General features: G+C 52.8%; 1 protein-coding gene across 1 annotated transcript; it reads right to left on the bottom strand.

The window, feature by feature from the left end:
* Positions 1-15,018: 15,018 nt before the first annotated feature.
* KBTBD13 (kelch repeat and BTB domain containing 13) lies at positions 15,019-16,395 on the bottom strand (the record flags this gene model as incomplete). The annotated part of the gene is made up of 1 exon (XM_082834469.1): positions 15,019-16,395. The coding sequence occupies one exon, from the start codon at positions 16,393-16,395 to the stop codon at positions 15,019-15,021; it is 1,377 nt and encodes a 458-aa protein (XP_082690595.1).
* Between the last annotated feature and the right edge of the window lie 3,098 nt (positions 16,396-19,493).

Below are 19,493 nucleotides of genomic sequence, written 5' to 3'. Positions count from 1 at the left end.
ACTTTTGCTTTTGTTGCATTTGCTTTGGGTGTCAGATTCAAAAAATCATCACCAGAACCTATGTCAAGGAGCTTACTGCCTATTTTTTCTTCTAGGAGTTTCATGGTTTCATGTCTAACATTCAAGTCTTTAATTCCCTTGAGTTAATTTTTGTGTGTGGTGTGAGATAGTGGTTGAGTTTTATTCTTTTGCATGTGACTGTCCAGTTTTCCCAACACCATTTATTGAAGAGACTGGCTGTCTTTTCCCCATTGTATATTCTTGGCTCCTTGGTTGTAAATTAATTGACCACACATATGTGTGGGTTTATTTCTGGTTTCTCTATTCTGTTCCATTCATCTATGTGTCTGTTTTTAGGCCAGTATCTCTAGGGATTTTTATTCAGTTTAATGGGCCCATGGCCAGTGTGTCTGATATCAGAGCCAGAGATCTGGCTTCTGCTCTCACAATCTGTGGTCCTATGTCAGTCTTTCCTCATTTGGGGATTGGGCAGGTTGGGACCAAAGTTGTCTCCAGTCACTCCAGGCCTAGCTTCTGGAGGTCCCCAGGGATTGAGGGGACAAATTGCTGGAGCTGCCCATGACTCAGGCAAGCAGAGGTCAGAAGACAAGATGCTGATGCCTCTGCCCTTCTCAGCTGCCCTGAGCAATGACCTGCAGCAATTAGCACAGAACCAAAACCTCTCAGCCCCCTCCACCCAACAAACAGGGCTGGACCTGGAGTTGAGGCCTGTAAAAAACGCAAATAAAATCTTGTTTGAACATGCAGTGAGGACTTCTGGAGGCCCACACAGGCCTAAACAACAAGTTTGGGACTGCAACCCAGGTTTCCTGAGGCCCATCCAGCCCCTGGGTGCTTTCCATTAAGCCTCAATGCCTGCCAACTTGAAATTACATTAAAAATATTCTTTGGCCTTGAAACTTGCTTTAAATAACTTGCAGGCAACATAAAACTATTTTAGAAATCAGCGAGATGGCATTGTTAGTCAAAAATAAAACTGCTCTTGGTAAAGACAGTAAAATTCAAATTCAATTTCTAAGATGTAATGTTAAATCTAAAGCTATTTATGTTTTGATTAAGGTAATCTGGCCTCAGTCTGCCACCTTATTAGGTCCCCTTGTTTAGAGGCGACCAGTTGGCTGGCCTCTCCCCCACGTCACAGGGCCTTCCTCCATATCACTCCCCCATCCTTCTCCCACCTGCCCCAAACTTTCCCATCCCTAGAAAACTATTGCTTGATTAAAAATGAGACATCAGTGGGCCCAGTTAGTTTAAATTATTTTTTAGGAGGTAGAATAGTGTGGTAGTTAAAGGCATGGACTCTCAAGTCAGATTTGAGCTGAAACTACAGCCCTATTACAAACTATCTATGTGACCTTTTGCAAGTCACATAACCTCTCTGTGCCTCAGTTTCTTATTCATAAAATATGGACACTAAAATTTCCCAGTTAGGATGATTGAACAGGAGAGCGTACAGGAAGCTTGTGACATGGCATCTAGTAGCTATTATTGATACATATTTACACCCTGCTTTGTTCTATAATCACTACTACCTTTACTCTGTCATCCTTCTCATTATCATTATGGTTAACAAACCTCCAGCATTTATAATCAAACTCAGAAAACCTGGGAGAACCTCTCCCCCAGTGACTCGGCCTCTTTGGTCAGCAGGGTTTGAGAAGGTGTTTTGAGCAGAGGATTCTGGGAGAAAGATAATCTCTACAGCTAACAGTAAGGGTCATTGGTGTCCCCTTGAAACAGCAGCAGATGACACACTCAGCTACCAGAAGCCAGAGTCTAGACAATGTGACCCTTGGAGAGGAAGCCAGGCAGATGGTGGAGTCAGGGGACCAGGTGGTGACCAAGGCCTGGCCCAAGGATGCAGGATGAAGCAAGTGCTCCCTGAGGCTTTGCTTTCACTTCTGTTCCCATATACTCTGTCTCCCCTTCTGTGTCCCAACCATGTTCCCTCATGGGGAGGGTGTGGTGTGTGTGGGGGAGGCCCTCAGAAACTATTTCAGGCTGAAACCTCAAGTTCTTTGTGTGTTCCCTTCCCAGGGAAATGTGTGCCCTCTAACTAGCTGACCCTTCTGCCTCCTTCTTATAAGGATCTTTATGATTATTTTGGGCCCATCTGGATAATCGCCCATCTCAAAATCCTTAACTTAATCTCATCTGCAAAGTCCCTTTTACCATGTAAGGTAGATAATAACTCCAAGGATTAGGACATGGATGTCTTTGGGGGACCATTATTCCGTCCAGCACAAGGGGCAATGCTTAACCCAAAATAATACATGACTAATGGTGGAATTTCAGGCAGTCACATAAGGGAGTTTTGTTGTGTTTTGCATTACTCGTTATACAAAGGACATTTCTATTTTGGAACAGAATGACAGTGGAGCAGGCCTTACCCAGGGGTCAGGGTCTGAGCCTGGGCCCTCACCAGGCTCAAGCTAACACAGCTGGCTCTTCTCCTCTCTCACCTCTAACAGGAGCCTCTGGGGCTCTTGCTTCAACTTGAGTCAACCTTCTGCAGCTGACAACATTCTCCTGGCACCGGGAGCAGTGCCAGCTGAGGGGCTGCCAGAGCCTCCTCTTGGCCCTGACCCTTCCATTCTGGAGACAGTGGAGGAGGTCGCACCCTCAGGTAACAGCTGGCCTCCAAGGATCACGTGGAGGTGTCAGGAGCTTCCTCTTCCCAGACCCTCCTCCCCTCTCAGCCCCCTTCCTTCCACACTCCCTCCCTGCCCCCTCCCCATCCTGCCCTGTCCTCCTATCTTATCTGGTGATTAGAGGGGTGATTGTCGGCCCCTGCAGAGAAACACGTTTTGACTTTTAAAAGAGGATTCAGGGAGACAGCAAGGCTTACCTCATGAACAGTGGCTCATAAATGATAAGGTTTGGCTGAGTAAAAAGCCTGCCAAGGGATGGGGTGGCACTCCCAGTTTCACCTGATTTCACCATCCATTCTATCTCTTTGCAGACTCACTTCAAGGAGGATTTGGAGCTTTTGGGAGCTCTGGAAAGAGTCTTTCCTAATGAGATTGGGGAAGGCTTCCAAAGCCCCTCCCTCAGGACAGGGCCTCCTGGTGCACACCTCCCCTCACCCTCTGACCCCAAGGGTGAGGGCTTTGTTCCCGGACATGCTGGGCTCAGAGGAACCCTTAAACAACCAGGAATCTCCTAGAAACTCCCTCTCTCTCTTATACCCCCACACACACTGTCCTCAGGAGGAGTGAAGCCCCTGTCACAGGCATTCTCTGGAGCAGCTGTGGAGGTGTGTGCCTTCATGCCGGGGACAAAGTGGTCCTGAGTGAGGTAAGAACTGATTGCTCAGCTCTACTCAAGGGCAGGCCCCACTCAAGCACCAAATCCTTTGTTAAGCACCTGCTCAGCTGTGCACTGGTCTCCCTGAGAAGGTGCTGCCCTGTATTCCAGGCGTTACAGCCCAGCTGATGAGCTAAAACTACCACCAAACAACCACTCACTTACTAATCTTCCAACCAATACAATTTTACTGGGTGCCAGCTGGGTGCCAAGCCCTGCTGGGCCACGAGTGCAGGGAAGTAGGAAGAAGAATGAGAAATGGCCTGTCCTAGGGTGGGCGGCTTCCTGGTGCTCGGCTGGGTGGTGTAGGGCAGCGTGGCAGCTGGCTGGCAGCAGGTCAGAGCCTGTGCTGCTGAAGCCGGCAAGGCAGAAGGACAGGCGGGCTTTGGCCCAGCGAGGACCTCTGGAGGTGGTACTTTTCCCCCTCCTCTGGTGGAGCTGGGTCCTAGCCTGCTTTCTCCACTCTCGGCCCAACGGTGGGGCACCCACCCCCATGCCAACCTCCCCCTCTGCTGGTGGGTGGCTCTGCCTCCTGCCCATTCTCCTCCTGAACCTGTCCTTATAAGGCCACCCACTCAGGAGACGTGTGTTCTGTGTCCTCTGGGAAGTTGCCCATGCAACGTCATCTGCTGTTTTATTGCTCGAGATTTTTAACCTATGATTTTATTTATTTATTTATTTTTTGTCGTTAAGAAAATGTTTCCAGGCTGAACAGAGACATTCACTGGGTGCCGGGTGAGAGTGGAAGGATGGAAGCCAGGGGGCTGGGGAACCAGGGACCCAGGACAGGCCAGCCCAGAGCATGGCTTAATCACAGACTCTGAAACCCTCAGCAGCCAAGCAATGTCATGAACCTCCGCCGACCCTGTGCTCGGCACAAGGAGGAGATGGGGGGTGGCGGGGAGAGCATCAGGAGCTCCGCCACGGGGACAGACACAGCTCCTAAGCCACCAGTGCTGGTGCAGGGAGGGCAGCCTCCAGGCAGAGGTGAGCCCCCACCCGCAGGAGCTTGAGCCAGGCTGAGACATGAACCTCAGGCTGGCACGAGGTGTCGTCCAGGAGGGGGCACAACTGAGCTGGGTCTTGCAGGATGGGCAGGAGTCCTTCGCATGGAGAAGGAGAGGAAGGGCATTCCAGGCCGCTGTCACCCAGGCATGAGACCACCTGGGGTGGGAGGGAACTGGTGAGCTCCTCAGTGTGCCTGGAGGGCCGTGGCTGGGCCTTGAGGAGTTTGGATTTGATGCTGCAGCCAGCGAGCTACAGAGTTGACACAGTGGTGCCAACACGGGGGATGGAAGGGAGACCATAGTGAGCACTGCTGTTTTCTGGCCACCCAGCTAGGGGCCATTCTCCCTTTTTTTTGTTGAGTATTTGGCAGAGTTTATTGATGTAGAAAGCAAACTTGGATAAACTTTTGGTTAGCCCCTCCCTTATTTTTAAATGATACCCAGTGAACCTGGAGGAATTACCTCCCCCAGCTGTGGGTCATCTTGTTGTCAAAGTGCCCTGTCCTCTCCTGACCAGGGGGTGGGCACATGTCACCTGCACAGGGCCAGGCCAACTCTGGCGTGTCACCTTGGAACCTTGAGCACACTCATTCTGTCCTTTCTCAGCCAGTGCTCTGACCATCCCTGGGAGCCTAGAGCTACCCAACGTCCTTCCACTAGAATTCTGCTCTCCTTAACTTAACCAAAGTTGGTTTCTCTTGCTGACAACCAAAGCACCCTGCTGGATGCAATGAGAGAATATGAATAAAGGCAGTGCCAAATGGGGCAGAGGGTGTCCTGTCACCCCTCGAATCTAGAGAAAAGTCTAAGGCTGTAAAGCAGGATGAGGGAAATATGGGCCGAGGCATGGGCAGCCAGGAGGCTTGGAGGCCCTGGGTCTCACCAAGGGGCTTGTATCCATCAGAGACACCTTGTGGTCCTGTAACTGCTGACGGGGCACCTCCGTCATTCCATGTGAAGCCCTGGGGGTGGGGACCGAACTCGCTTTGTCTCTCTGCCCCCATGCCTGGCACAGCTTGTGGTAGAGGAGGTGCTCTGAGTGTTTGCAGAAGGAAGAGGGAGGAAGGTAGGGGAGGAGGGAAACCATGAAAGTTAGCCCTCTGGGGAGTGGCCATGCCGAAGGTAACTGGCTTCCGTAGACGTTTCACTGAATTGCCAGGTGAAAGACTCACCAGAAAGTATTAAGGGAAGCTCTGGGTACTTGGGATGACACTATCAGCACAGTGGTTTCAGGGCACAAAGGCAGCCGGTCCCCATTCCTTAGTGCCCAGCCCCTCAGAGCCTGGAGGGACCACGTGGCTGGGACCAGAGTAAGGCATCCTTGTGGCTGCTGGGAGGGTGCCGGTGCTAATCTGCACGAGGCCCCTAGTGCTCTGTGGAAGGGACAGAGGTCCAAGCTGGCTCATGATCCCTGTGATGTGCTCCTTTGGGGAGCACATGGCCCCTTTTTGATGGCAGCAGGGCTGGACAGAAACAAGCATGGGTCACTGTCCCTGAGCAGGCTGGCAGCAGTGACCATGCTCTCTGTGGTGGACCAGGCTGAGCTCTGAGGAGAGGGGTGGGCACTGCTGGTCAAGAAGGTGACCAGCCCTGTCTCTGTGATGAGCAGCTTTGCTCTGCCCACCCCGATGCCAGGCTACGTGGGGGCAGGTGGCCAAGTAAATGACTGAGTGATAGTTGTTCTCGGGGTTCAAGGTAGGTCACTGCTGCTGAAGCTAAGAGAAGTATTTTGAGCTCCCCAAGCGTTCAGTGCCTTTGGGTACAGGGGCTGGGGCCCAAGGATCACAGGGATGACACCGTCTCAGTGTCTGGAGAGAGGACTCACATGCCTGCCTTTCCACCCCACCAGGCCTATGACCCTAAGACAGTGCAGGGTCCCGGGGTTACACTTTGGAGATAATGGCCAACCAGGAAGAATGGTGAAAGATGCTTTCAAGGCCAAAGGCCCTCTTTGAGGTTCCCAACCACACCATGTAGACATTATTTGCCTTCTCCATCTGAAGCCAGAAGGACTGCTACTGGCAAGATAACCCACTGACCTCGCCTGAGGGTGGAAAGTTTTCTGGGGTTTACTGACACTTGCTGTGGGCCTGGTACTATCCTAAGCTCCTTCTGTGTACTAGCTCGCTCACCTCCCAACAGTCTTCTTTGACAGATGCCACCTGAGGCTCAGAGAGGTTAAGAACTGCCCAAGGTCACCTGGTCAGAAAGTGCTAGAACTGAGTTAGAATCCAGAAAGTCTGAGCTAGAAGCTGGAGCACTGGGTTCCCCTCAACACGGGCCTGCAGACACGTCCCCTCACTTGACCACCAGTGAACATGTGCACACATCCCCTCACTTGACCACACAGCGAATGTGTGCACCAAAGGCTATCATCTTCAGTGACAGAGGCAAAGTGGGGCTCAGAGAGGTAGAGCATGGGGCGCGACATCACCCAGCAAATGGGTGGCAGGGCTGGGCCTGGAATAAATGTCTCTAGGGCTCCCTGCTGTCCCCCTCAGGACCTCTTGGTTAAACCTAGTAAAGGTCAGGTCTGACCAGGGCAGTGGAGAACCAGGCCCTGCCTAGTGGCCAGGGCTGCAGACCTGCCTGGTCCCTCACTTGGGAGGGGGCAGCAGAAGCTGTGCTCCCTGGAGCTCATGCATTTGGTGGTTTCATTCCCAGCCACTCCTCCAAGAGCTTCTAAAGGTCACTTTTTTCCCCTCAAATTCAAGTGGCTTGGGAGGCAAGGCCCTAGCTTCCGGTCACTGAGGCACCACCCCTTCTGGTAAGACGTTTCTCTGATTCCCATCACTGTGTAATCAGGCCAAGATACTGAGATGGACATTTTCCAGAACAGGCATATCTCAGAGATATTGCGGGTTCGGTTCCAGACCACTTCAATGAAGCAAATATCACAATAAAGTGAGTCACACAAATTTTTTGGTTTCCCAGTGCGTGTCAAAGTTATGTTTACACTATATTGTATTCTACTGGGTTGGCCAAAAAGTCCGTTTGGGTTTTTCCACAAAATGTTATGTTATGGAAAATAACATAAAAACTAATGTTATCCATTGAGTTCACAGTCTTACATGAGCACAGTTCATGGCACCCCCAAACAATTATAACAGTAACATCTGATCACTGATCACCATAATAAATATAATAATAATGAAAACGTTTGAAAAACTGTGAGAATCACCAGAATGGGACACAGAGACACAAAGTAAGCAAGTGCTGTTGGAAAAATGGCATGACACCTGCTCAATGCAGGGTTGCCACTAACTTTCAATTTGTAGAAAAAATCAACATCTGCGAAGCACGATAAAGCGAAGCGCAGTAACCCGAGGTAAGCCTGTATCCTTTGCTGTAGCAAACCAAGCCACTCGGTGACAGATGCCCAGAGAGACGAGAGCCAGAGCGAACAGGGCACGGATCATGGCAGGAAAGAGATGGCAAGTCAGAGCACGTCCTTAGAGGAGACTTGAGGAAAGAGACGGAGGCTACTACTATAGGGATGGTGCCGGGCTGGCAAGAGTGGGGCTCTCACCACCCCCAGGCCTGCAGGGGGAGGGGAGAGGTGGCCACCACAACCTGGAGACTGAGAGGGCTGCACGGGAAGGGCGACCTGACAGGAGCTGTGACTCTGGTCACTGGAGGAAAAAAAGTCAGTGTGAGGCAGCCCGGCAAGGAGGGAGCCACCAACGAAGTCCCTGGACCTCCCACTCCTCCCTACCCCTTGTCTTCTTCAGGTGCCCCCATGGGCGGCCAAAATCAAGAGAGCAGGGCAGCCTCCTGGGGCGGGAGGCAGGGGGAGGGGAGAGTGGCTCTAGAGGGGCAGGCAGGGCGGGCGAGGGGCCTGGTCTTGGAATTCGAGAAGCACGATATCCGTCTTCCATAGTCTCCACCTCAAACCTTTGCTATGGCTCCCTTTTCCTACAGAACAGGCCCACGTTCTCAGCCTGGCGTTCAAGGCTCTTCACACTCAGGCTCCAACCTCCCTCCCTCCTGGGAGAGCTACAGGGGCTTCCCGTGACCTACCTGCACAACAACTCTGCACGGTAAGCCTTATCATCCTCAACGTTTTATAAAGAAACCGAGTTTGCCCAAGATGACACAGCTGGCAAGTGATGGAGCCGGAATATGAACCCAGGTCTCCTGATGCCAAAGCCGGTGCTTACCTGTTCCGCCATCCTGCTTCCTCACTGAGTGATAAATGCGTGGATTGCAGGGCCATGTTTGGCTCATCCCACCCATGCCTGTCTCACAGAAAGGGTCTCAATAAGGGGTGAGGAGGGGGAGGGAGGAGAAAGGAATATGGATGGTGAGCATAACCTGTGCTAGCCTCTAGGTCATATTTGACTCTCATAACCATCCTCTGGGACAGGAATTACCCTCGCTGTCTAGAGTCGAGACACCTTAATATCAGAAAGGTGAAGAGACTTTCCCATGGTCAGAAGGCAGAGCCTCAGCACCTTGTTTCCACCCCAAACCAGCGCTCGCCCCCTCTCTGAGCCCCTGAAATTCCGTCTGCTAATCAGGACTGTGGGGTTAGGCCCATCCATGAAGGCTCCAGTGAGAATGAAAATATGTTACTGGAAAGAAAAGCACAGTGGGCCAAAGTCATAAGGCCACCCTTAGAGTTGTCAAAATTGTGAGTGTGTGTGTGTGTGTGTGTGTGTGTGTGTGTGTGTGTGTGTGTGATGTGAAGGGCCCAGGTGCCCAAATACCACCATTAGAGACCAAGTCCTTTGTCTCTATCTGCTGAATGAAAGCAGAGTGCTGAATTAATGTGACGCAAGAGGGGTGATATTTACTGGAAAAAGTAAGGATGGAGGTCTGGAATCGGGGAGGGAAGGCCTGATGGGTCATTTTGGGGAATCTTACTCATGGGTGTCCTGGAAGGCAACACAAGAGATGCAGCATGGTGTGATGGGAAGAGGATTCTACAGATGTGGGTCTTAGCTCAGAGTGGTCCACTGCATTGCTGTGTGTCTCCAGGCAAGTTATTTGCCCCGCCCCCTGCCAACTTACCTTTCCTCCCTGTAAAAAGAGGGGTTAGATGAGATGCTTATATCCTGCTCCAAGACCCTGCAGCCCTACAAAAGGACCCCTTTACCTTTTGTTAGTTGCTGAGGTGCCAGAGAGAGAGGCGCCCCACTTCAGCTGGGGCAGAATCATGAGGGTTTCAGAGGACACTGCTGGGATGAGTCCCGGGAGACGCCCCTCCATGGGCGTCCCGTATTCCACGGCCACAATGGGCCTGCTCAGAGGTGACCTGTCTGCCTACAGCTGTGTCTCCCACCAGCAGTTAAACTTGCCACTGTTCCTGGGAAGTGACAGCAACTTGAAGCAAAGCAATTAGGATGAAAAAGAGGCCCAGATGTTTGGGGCCAAAGGAAAATAAACAGACCAGCCCTGTGTGTATTCCACCGCCAAGAGGAGCAATTCTTCATAGGATGATTAGCACTTCCAATTCCTCCCCTCCACTGGAGCCGGAGAAGCGGCCTCTGAGCTGATGCTGTTCTGAGATCCCACTCTTCCCACGGTGTGCTGTGCACCTCACAGCTCATCACCCTCTCATGAAGGTCTCCCCTAGTCACCCGCCCACCCCAACCCCTGCCAGAAATGACACCCCTCTCCTCTGAAATCCGACAGCCTCTCTCTATGGGTTTTTCCTTTGATTGGTTGACCATGTGATTAATTCATTTATTCTTTTGACATCCATTGTCACCATTCATTCATTCAAAATTAATTAAGCCCCTACTGTGTTCTGTTCACCGTCCTGGTGATACAGCAGTGAACAAACAGACACAAATCTCTGCCCTCATGGAGCTTAACTTTAGTAGAAGGAAACACACACTAAACAAGTAAAAATAGAGCATAGGAGATGATGCTAGATGCTATGGAGAGAAAGAAAACAGGAAAAGGAGTAGGGAACGCAGAGAAGGGGGAGGTAGATTTTACGTAGGGTGGTCAGGAAAGGCCTCAGAATGAAAGTGACATTTGGGCAAAGGCCCATAGGAGGTGGGGAGTGAGCCAGGTGGCTAAGGGAGGGAGGTGTGCCCGGCAGAGGGACACGGTGCAAAGGCCCTGAGGTGGGAGCGTGCTCGGGGTACCTGAAGAAGAGCAATGAAGCCAGGGGGAGAGCGGTGATAGATAAAGTCAGGGAGGAAATGGGCAGGGGATCCTGAAAGGACTTGGGCTTTCACTCAAGGGAGATGAGGAGCACCCAGGGGTCTGAGCAGGAAAGCAACAGGGTCTGGCTGGCGTATCATCAGGCTGACTCTGCCCACATGAGCAGGCCGAAGAGAGGCCAGCAGGGAAGCAGGCCCTGGGTAGAGTGTGGGAAGGGCTGGTGTCTCCTTCTGCCTCTGTCAGGCAGGCTATGTAAGCAAACCAGGATGATTCCCAGGGAGAGGAAAGCTTGGGGTGCAGGGCATCCAGAGTCAGGGTGAAGGAGAAAGTTTGTAGAAGACTGGAGAGAGCTCCAGAGAGTGGGGCTGCAGGGCTGTCATGGAGGTTCAGGAAGATGCTCCTTGCTGCATTAAGCCCTGTGTGTGTGTGTGTGTGTGTGTGTTTGTGTGTGTAGATCTCTCTGGAAGGACAAACTTCTTAGAGTGTCCCTCTGGGCAGGCACAGAGAGATTTCAAACCCAGCCTTCCGGGCTTAGTAACCTCTAAGTATCTCTGTAATTTGCCCTCCTGCAGCTGCCTCGCATCCCCAAACACCTTCATGCAGTGGTCAAGTCTGGATGCCAGGGTATGAGAGGCTGAGAATCCCAAGTCCTGGTCCCAGGTCCTTGCTCTTCCACTTGACTGGCTGTGTGACTTTGGGTGACTCATTTCAGCTTTCTGCTGATTTCCTCACCTGCAAACCAGACATGTTAACCATCCTTGCTGAGGGTGGCAGGCTACAGGAAGAAACAATGCAGCCTGACCTGTGAGGCCAGAGGGTAAGGTGGGCTGGATTGTGAAAACCTCCCCACACTGTGAGAGGGAGGGAGTATCTGTCAAAGTGCAGATACCTGCCAGGGCCTTCAGTCATTAACACCCTCGTGAAGGGGGCCATTCCTCTACCAGCTAGATCCTAAGGCAAGAGAACCCAGGACAGTTAATTTTCCTATCTCAGGAGGAGGAGGGAAAGGGGCTGAATCCAGGGGGGCAGATGAACCCCAAGGAGAAGAGGCACAGAGAGAAGGGTAACAGGGAGGGGAGTGTAAAGGAGACTGGCAGAACTACCCCGTCCGTCCCAGGATGTCAGTCAAGCAGAGAGGCAGCGACAGAAAACAGCACATGGCCCTGGGTTCAAAGCCGGGCTCTGCCACTTCCTACCTGTGCCTCTTCTAGTCACCCACGACCTTTGGGTGTTCGGGTTTTTTTTTTCCTTTATCTTTAAGAAGGGAGTGGGGATGTTGCCAAGCTGCCTACCACTTAAAATTCTTACAAAGCTTAAATAAGTCCACTGTGGGAACGCTCTCTGTGAACACTGTGTGCTTATTACACATAAAAGGCGTCTCAGGAAGGGTTGGTCTAGACCTAAGGACGACCGAACACTGGAGCCAGCAGGCCTGTCTGGGCTGGTCCACGCAGCCAGCTCTAAAAGCCGACAAACAAAGCTCTGTGGGTTGAGAGAGCAGATGAGCTAATGGATCTCCAGACTGCAAGTGCGCTTAGCACTGATCAGGAGTGAGCAAGGAGGAGAGCGGTCTGTGCTGTTAAGAAAAATTATCCGTAACTTGAAAATAGGCAAAAGGAGGACTGCATGTCCTTTCAGTGTCATTCTGGGGCAGAGTTGAAGCACTAAGAGTTATTTAATTCTCTAGGAGACTGTGCCTTCATTCTACTATTTACTCTTGATTAGGGTCCTGACTTTGTAAAGTTACATGCTAACGTAGCCGCATGTACAAGTATGTATGTGCATGTATGTGAAGATGAAAAGGAATTTAGTCCAGTAGAGAACCACAAAAGTTACGTTTTTATTCCCTGTAAGACACCAACCGGCTTTACCTGTACCTTGGCAAACTTATTTCAGTATATGTTTTCCAACAACATATACAGATCTCTTGTCTCTCAAATGTGCCTTTGAACCAGCCCTACCATTCTTTTGGTTCCCTTATTAATGAGTTAGATAAATCTTTGACATGTGAATAAAATTACATATTGATAGAACAAAAAAGTAAGGGGCTCTGTGGCATGGGCCAGTCACTTGACCTCTGAACCTCACACATCTCATCAGTTGGGAGAAGGTACCCAACTCCCATGACTGAGGTAGGGCTGGAGTGGGGAGATGGATGTGAAAGTACTTTGCACATCATTCACAGGATGCCCAAGTCAGGATTTATTATTGTGACTCATCAGATTAAATTAATCCAGGCCTAAAAGGTCCCAGGCTTCTGAGGGCAGCATTCTCCAGGGCTTGGCACAGGAACATAGGTCAGGGGAGGAGGCAATGAGGGGCAGCCCAGACACTAGGCTCCATGCCCAGGAGGTGCCAGGCTGATGCTGCATTCTCCATTTGTGATGAGGCCAGGATTTCCCACAGCCCTTGGGTCTTGGAGGATGGAGACCACTTAGGACCACTCGGAGAAGTCTGCCCAGAGGCTTGGAGAGGCTGGAGGACTGAGCTGGGCATCTGACCAGAAACCAGGGTCAGGGTACTCTAGAGGCGAGATAAGAGTCCTCATCTAACACCAGAGGTCAGCACCAGAGGTCAGCAGCAGGTCCCTAACTAGTGATCTCTACAGCCTGATGTCTTTCAGGACCTCATGTTTTTTGTTTGTTTCTAAAACTATTTATTTTATTTATTTGTTGGCTGTGTTGGGTCTCCGTTGCTGTGCATGGGCTTTTGCAGCGAGTGGGGGCTTCTCTTGTTGCGAAGCGTGGGCCCTAGAGGGCAGCCTTCAGTAGTTGCGGTGCGTGGGCTCAGTAGTTGTGGCACACGGGCTTAGCTGCTCCACGGCATGTGGGATCTTCCTGGACCAGGGATCGAACCCATGTCCCCTGTGTTGGCAGGTGAATTTGTAACCACTGCACCACCAGGGAAGTCCCAGGACCTCATGTTTTTCTTTTAAAAAAATTTTTATTGAAGTATAGTTGATTTACAATGTTGTGTTAATTTCTGCTGTACAGCAAAGTGACTCATACATATACATATATTTTGCCATTATGGTTTATCACAGGATATTGAATATAGTTCCCTGTGGCATAGTGTAGGACCTTGTTGTTTATCCATCCTACGTATAATAGTTTGCATCTACTAATCCCAAACTCCCAATCCTTCCCTCCCTGACCCCTCCTCTCCCTTGGCAACCACAAGTCTGTTCTTTATGTCTGTGAGTCTGTTTCTGTTGCGTAGACATGTTCTTTTGTAGGACATTATCATTTTATTCTGTAGGTGGGAAAGTGTCCCAGCTCAGCTGACAGCACAAAAGGATCTCTGCTCTTGCTATCTACATATATGCACGGCTGCACACATGTGCACATACACACATGGAAAAGGACGTCAGTCAGGGGTGCAGTGAGCAATGCATGCAGCCATCGTCGGGAAAAGCCAACCCTGCACAGAGAAGGTAGGCACAGAGCCAACAGAGAGGAAGAGGAACGGCGTTCCAGGTCCAGGGAATGGCAAGAGTGGAGGCTAGGAGGAAAGAATTAACCTGTAGAATGTAGAGGAAGGGATACAGGTGAGGAAGATGAGGCAGTTAGACCTGCCCAAAATTGGGCTCATACCTTGGGTAACCTGAAGTCATGGAAATTAATAGTCTATTGCCCTGGAGTGATGACAAAAAGGGCAGTGGATAAGGGACTTCCAACTGGGTTCTCCCCTGTGGGCCCACATCCCATTAGAGGGTATGGGGAACCCTTTTTCCCTCACAGGTCTCACTCCAGGTTCAGCTCAGTTTCTGTCTCTACAAGCCAGTGCAGCCTCACTGCCTCCCCAAAGGCCTCCATCTACGGCTGCTCTGCCTTAAAGGCAGGGCTCACAGACTCTTCCCATCTGCTCCAGCTTTCCCGGTCTCTCCTCTTCTGAATCTCCCCATTTAGCAGCTAATTATCCTGCCTGTCTTCTTCATACAGTTTACTACCCTTCTGCCTGGAGTAACATATTTTTCCTCTCCCTATTTTCCCTTTGCCCTGATTTCTTCAGGACTTTATTATATTGCAGGGTTTGGGTTTTTTTGTTTGTTTTTGCCCTGTTGCCTTCAGCCCCATGTGGATCAAGACAAATGTGTGTAAACCTTTTGTTGTCCTTGGCAAGACTCTAAGCTTTATGGACCCCTGTCTGTCAACTACAGTCACATTAGGTGCAGCACCCTGCTGAGCACACAGTAGGTGCCTAATTCTTGCCTGACGGTCAGTTTGATTAACATCACTTAACCCACTCCCAGCTGGTGCTCAATTACTGGCCCATTCACACACAAGCCTGGATTATTGAAATCCTACCCCCCATCCCTTCCATTGACATTGTGACCCACCAGCTCTCAAGACAGCCCAAGTAATTTGAGGGTTGAGATGCCAGAGTCCTTGCTTCCTGAGATCCTTGGACATGTTCACACCACCAGAAGCAGAAGGCACAAGGCCCCCGATGTCTCACCTGGGGCAGGGAGAGAGAAGTTCCCAGCAGCTCCTAAGGCCAGTCTAATAGACTCAGCCATGGCTCAGAGAAGACTCTGGGCATCCCCTCCTAAAGCCCAGCCCAGGGGTCACAGTTCTGGCGTCGTGGAGGCCACCTGCCCCCGGGCACCGGGAGGCAGCCTGAGGAGAACGGTCTGCAAGGAGCCGGGCCGTGGGAAGCCGGCCTTCTCCCTGAGCAGCCGCCAGGTACCACCCTCAATGGCATAGAGCAGCGTAAACATGCGGTTGACCGTATAGACGGTGTCGCCGCGCACCACGGCCGTGAAAAGCGCGCCCTTGCTGTTGACGAACTGGCCGGGCAGCGCTGTCCACTGGCCCGTGGCCAGGTTGAGGCAGTCGATGGCACAGTGCAGGAAGTCATCCTTAGGTCCATTACGCACCACGTAGAGACTATCGCGGTGGGCCACCATGCAGTGGCCATAGCTCTGAGGGCGCCGCAGCTCGGCTATGGGCAGCCACGCGTCTGCCGTCACCGTGTACTCCACCACAGTCGTGGTGTCGGCTGGCCGCCACAGACACACGAAGAGGCGGCCGCGGGCTTGGGCGCAGGGCACGCCGGCAGCTGGCTGCGGCAGGTTGGCCACGAAGCTCCAGCAGCCCGTGGCCGGGTCGTAGCGCTCCACGGAGCTCATGGCCATCCTCTGGAATTCGCCCCCGATGGCATAAAGGTGGCCGTCAAAGCCGGCCAGCGCCGTGTCGTAGCGCGGCTGGTGGGGGCTGGGGAACTCGCGCCACGTGCCGCCGTCGGGGTCGTAGCAGAAGCCCAGTTCCACCACTTCCTTGTTGGGGCCCCGCACGCCCCCCACGATGTAGAGCTTGTTGCCCAGCGTAGCCACGCCGGCCAGCAGCGTGCTGGCCTCCAGGGGCAGCGCGGCCAGCGTGCGCCACGCGTCCTCTTCTTCGTCCAGGTAGCACACGGTGCGCGATGCGTCCTCCAAGAAGCCGGGCGCCGGCGCGTGAGTGCTGACGGCCACGTAGCTGCTGGGTCGCAGCGCCGCCACGTAGGCGCGAGCCTCGGGTAGCGCCAGCTCGGCCGCTTGCTCGCTGGCGCCGTCGCGGATGAAGAGCGCCGCGCTGTGGAAGACGTCGTGCAGGCCGAAGGCGGCGGCAGCGTCGCACAGCAGCGCGCAGTTGTCCGACGTGAGGCTGTGCTCCAGAAAGCGTGCCAGCGCCGGCGTCTGCAGGAAAGCGGCGCACTCCACGGCTTGCAGTAGCTCGTCGGGGGCCGCCAGCGCCGGCCTTTCGCCGCGCAGCACTCGCAGCATGGTGCAGAAGCCGTCCGGGGTCAGAGCGCCCAGGCGCACCTCGGCCGCGCGCGCCTCCCTCATGCCTGAGCGGAAGAGGCCGCGGAAGAAGCCGCAGTGCTCCACCAGCAGGGCCCGGTCGGCCTGGAAGAGCTGGCTGCCCACCCACACCTGCATCAGGGCCCCAGGGCCCTGCGGCATGGCAGGCCCAGGCACGGAGGCCGCTTCCGGGGACCTGGATGCAGCGGTCACCGACTCCGGGGCTCCCCCGTACCAGCAAAAACTTACCCGGGGCATATAAATATCTTCCTGGCTAAAGATAGTACGGCTCATGTGATGTGGTGGCCAGCGGGCTGGATGGCCGAGGGCCCGGAGGGCATCTGGAGACCTGCCGGGTCACTCACTTCCGTAAGAAAAATAGTAATAATGGTGACCATATACCGGGCACCTAGTGCATTCAGGGCACTATGAGGGCAGTTTACAAAATATCCCATTTAACCTGCACTAAAGCAGCTGTAAGCCCTCGTGCAGGTACCCTAACTCTGACCCTCTGTTTCTTCGAAATGGGGCCAATAATAACACCTGTTTCACGGTATTTCGACAGTGTCTGTACAGTGTTTGGAATGAGGCTCAGAGAATTTACATGACTTGTTCAAGGTCATTCAGCTGGGAAAGAGCAAGGACGGGATGAATACCTAGCTCATGCCTTCGGTTGGTGGGGCAGGGGTACTCGGGTGCCGGAGGGAGAGGCAGAGGTGGAACACGTAGAGTGGGCCAGGCTGGGGTCCAGAGTAAGTTTTCTTTTGGCTTGGGCCTCTGCCCCGACTCTGGGCTAGACCAATCTCTTTTTTTTTTTAATAGTTATTTAATTTTATTAATTTGTGGCTGCGTTGGGTCTTCGTTGTTGCGCACGGGCTTTTCTCTAGTTGCGGCGAGCGGGGGGCTACTCTTTGTTGCGGTGCGCGGGCTTCTCATTGCGGTGTCTTCTCTTGTTGCAGAGCACGGGCTCTAGGCACACGGGCTTCAGTAGTTGTGGCTCGTGGGCTCTAGACTGCAGGCTCAGTAGTTGTGGCACACGGGCTTAGTTGCTCCGCAGCATGTGGGACCTCCCCGGACCAGGGCTTGAACCCGCGTCTCCTGCACTGGCAGGCGGATTCTTAACCACTGCGCCACCGTGGAAGCCCTTAGACCAATCTCTTTTTGAGCCTCGATTTCCTTCTCTGTAAAAATGCGTGGGTAACAGGTGAATGTTCAGTAAGTCCCTGAATGTGGAAGTATTCCCTGACTCGGGATGGGTGTGGGAAGCTGGTGTCTGTTCCCCTCTTGCTACTCCCCACTCGCCCATTGCTGTATAGCTCAGATATTGGGAAAAGGAAAGTGGGGCTGCTGAGGGGACTATATGTCTGTGGATGGAAAGGAGACAGGCTTCTTGAAATAATATTCAACACTTAAATTGCACTGTCAGGCATTTTGTGAGCACTTGAACGTCTATAATCCTCGCAGCAATCAGGTGAGAAATAACTATTATTTCCCCTCGTTTGATAGATATTATCCATTTATTGCTTACAGCATGCATGAGTCAGATATTATTAAATTCACAGATGAGGAGACTGAGTCACCAAGAGGTTCACTCACATGCCCGAGATGACATGGCCAGAGAGCAGCAAAGCTAGGACTGGAGTGCAGCCAGTCTGACCCCAGAGCCTGCGTCTCTAACCGTTGTGCTCTGCTTCCTCCCTGTGCTACAAATGCTGGGCAGTCACTTTGTGCCAGGAAGTCACAGTTGGAAGGAATTTCAGTCTCCTATGGTTCACCCCCTTCACTTACAGTAGAGGTTCAGACAGGGAATTGCCCAGGGTCTGGAAGCAGACAGCCCCAGGCCTCCTGCTGCCCACCTTGCCCAGAACTTTCCTGGGTGACCACCTAAGACTCCGGGTTCCAAAATGTCAGCCGGAAGGGAGCTTGGTGATTATCTTCTCCTGCTACCTTGTTCTACAGGTGGGTTAACTGAGGCCCAGCCCTGTGTAGGATGTATCTGCCTTTCAGGAGATGTTCAGCAGCAGGTCTTCTTCAGGAGGGCTGGGGTAGCTCAGTGGCTCACAGCGATAAAGCTGTACTTGGGAAGGGAGCAGGGGAACTTCCCTCCCCCCAAGACACATGAATGCACAGATCCTCAAGTATGAATCTGCAGACCCAACACAAGTGTGCCTTTCTTGCCGGGGACTCCCACCCAGTTCACCCCATTAGAGCAGGGCTGGGATGTGGGGACCACTTGCGTGAGCCTGGGAAGCCAGAAGCCTGGAGGCAGCAGCCAGAAATATGCAAGACTCTGCCCCAGAGACCAGACAGGAAGAGGAGGAAGAGATAGAGGGGGTGGGCAGGAGTCCCCACGGATACTATCCCAGGCCCTCTGCCAGCTTTTCTCCTTCCCTGAGGCTAGACGTTGGCTGAAAGCATGACAGCCCCTCCTTGGAGGAAAGTGGGCTCTGCCGTGCCCAGTCCTGACTCTGTCCTTGCTAGTGGTCTCAAGGATAGGGAGAGTGTCTGACTGTTCTCATTTCACAGATGAGGAAAGGGATGCCTAGACATGGAATGGGCTTTGCCTTGGTTATGAATGAAGATGTGGGATGGATTGAACCCTGTCCACTTGACCCCAGGCCCCAGCCCAGCTGCCTCTCCTCACCTGCATCAGCCTTTTCTTCAGGAAGGGAAGCAGCTGCCTCCTGCCAGGCTCAAACGAAGGGGCGGGTGGGGAAGGGGCTGACCCCCAGGGGGCCACAGTTCCCTCCCCAGATGGCCTGTTCCTGGCACCTAGTAACTGGTAGACAGACAGAACCACTCCCTGCACCTCTCCTGAGAGCAGGAGTGGGAAGGAGCACGAACCCCCTACTGGCGGAAGTTCCCTCCCAGTCCCAGTTTTTCACAAGTCCATCCCTGATTTCAGTGGGTTGGAGGGCTAGTGCACACACCCGGCTCCCACCCTCAGCAGCCAGGAAGTGCGGAGGGGGTCAACCAAGGTGGGGGGTCATGACTCTGAGGCTGAGTCCAGGATCAGCACTCTGGCCCTGTGCCCAAGGCCCCAGTGGGGTGTTTTCTGCAGCTGGTGAGAGTTTCCTCCACCCGGACAACAAATGTCCCTCTGGGACTTGGAGAGGACAAGGAAACTGTCATGGCTGTGGGCAGCCCACGGAGTTCCCAGGCTCTGCCCGACCCCGCACCAACCTCCCTCTCTACTTAGCAAGTTTGAGGGTGGAGGCAAGGAAAGGGGCTCTGTGTTAGACCCTGAGCCTTTCTAGAGC

Source organism: Leucopleurus acutus (genome assembly GCF_964270905.1).
Source record: "Leucopleurus acutus genome assembly, chromosome: 1".
Taxonomy (NCBI): Eukaryota; Metazoa; Chordata; class Mammalia; order Artiodactyla; family Delphinidae; genus Leucopleurus; species Leucopleurus acutus.
This window is presented reverse-complemented; position numbering and strand designations above follow the sequence as displayed.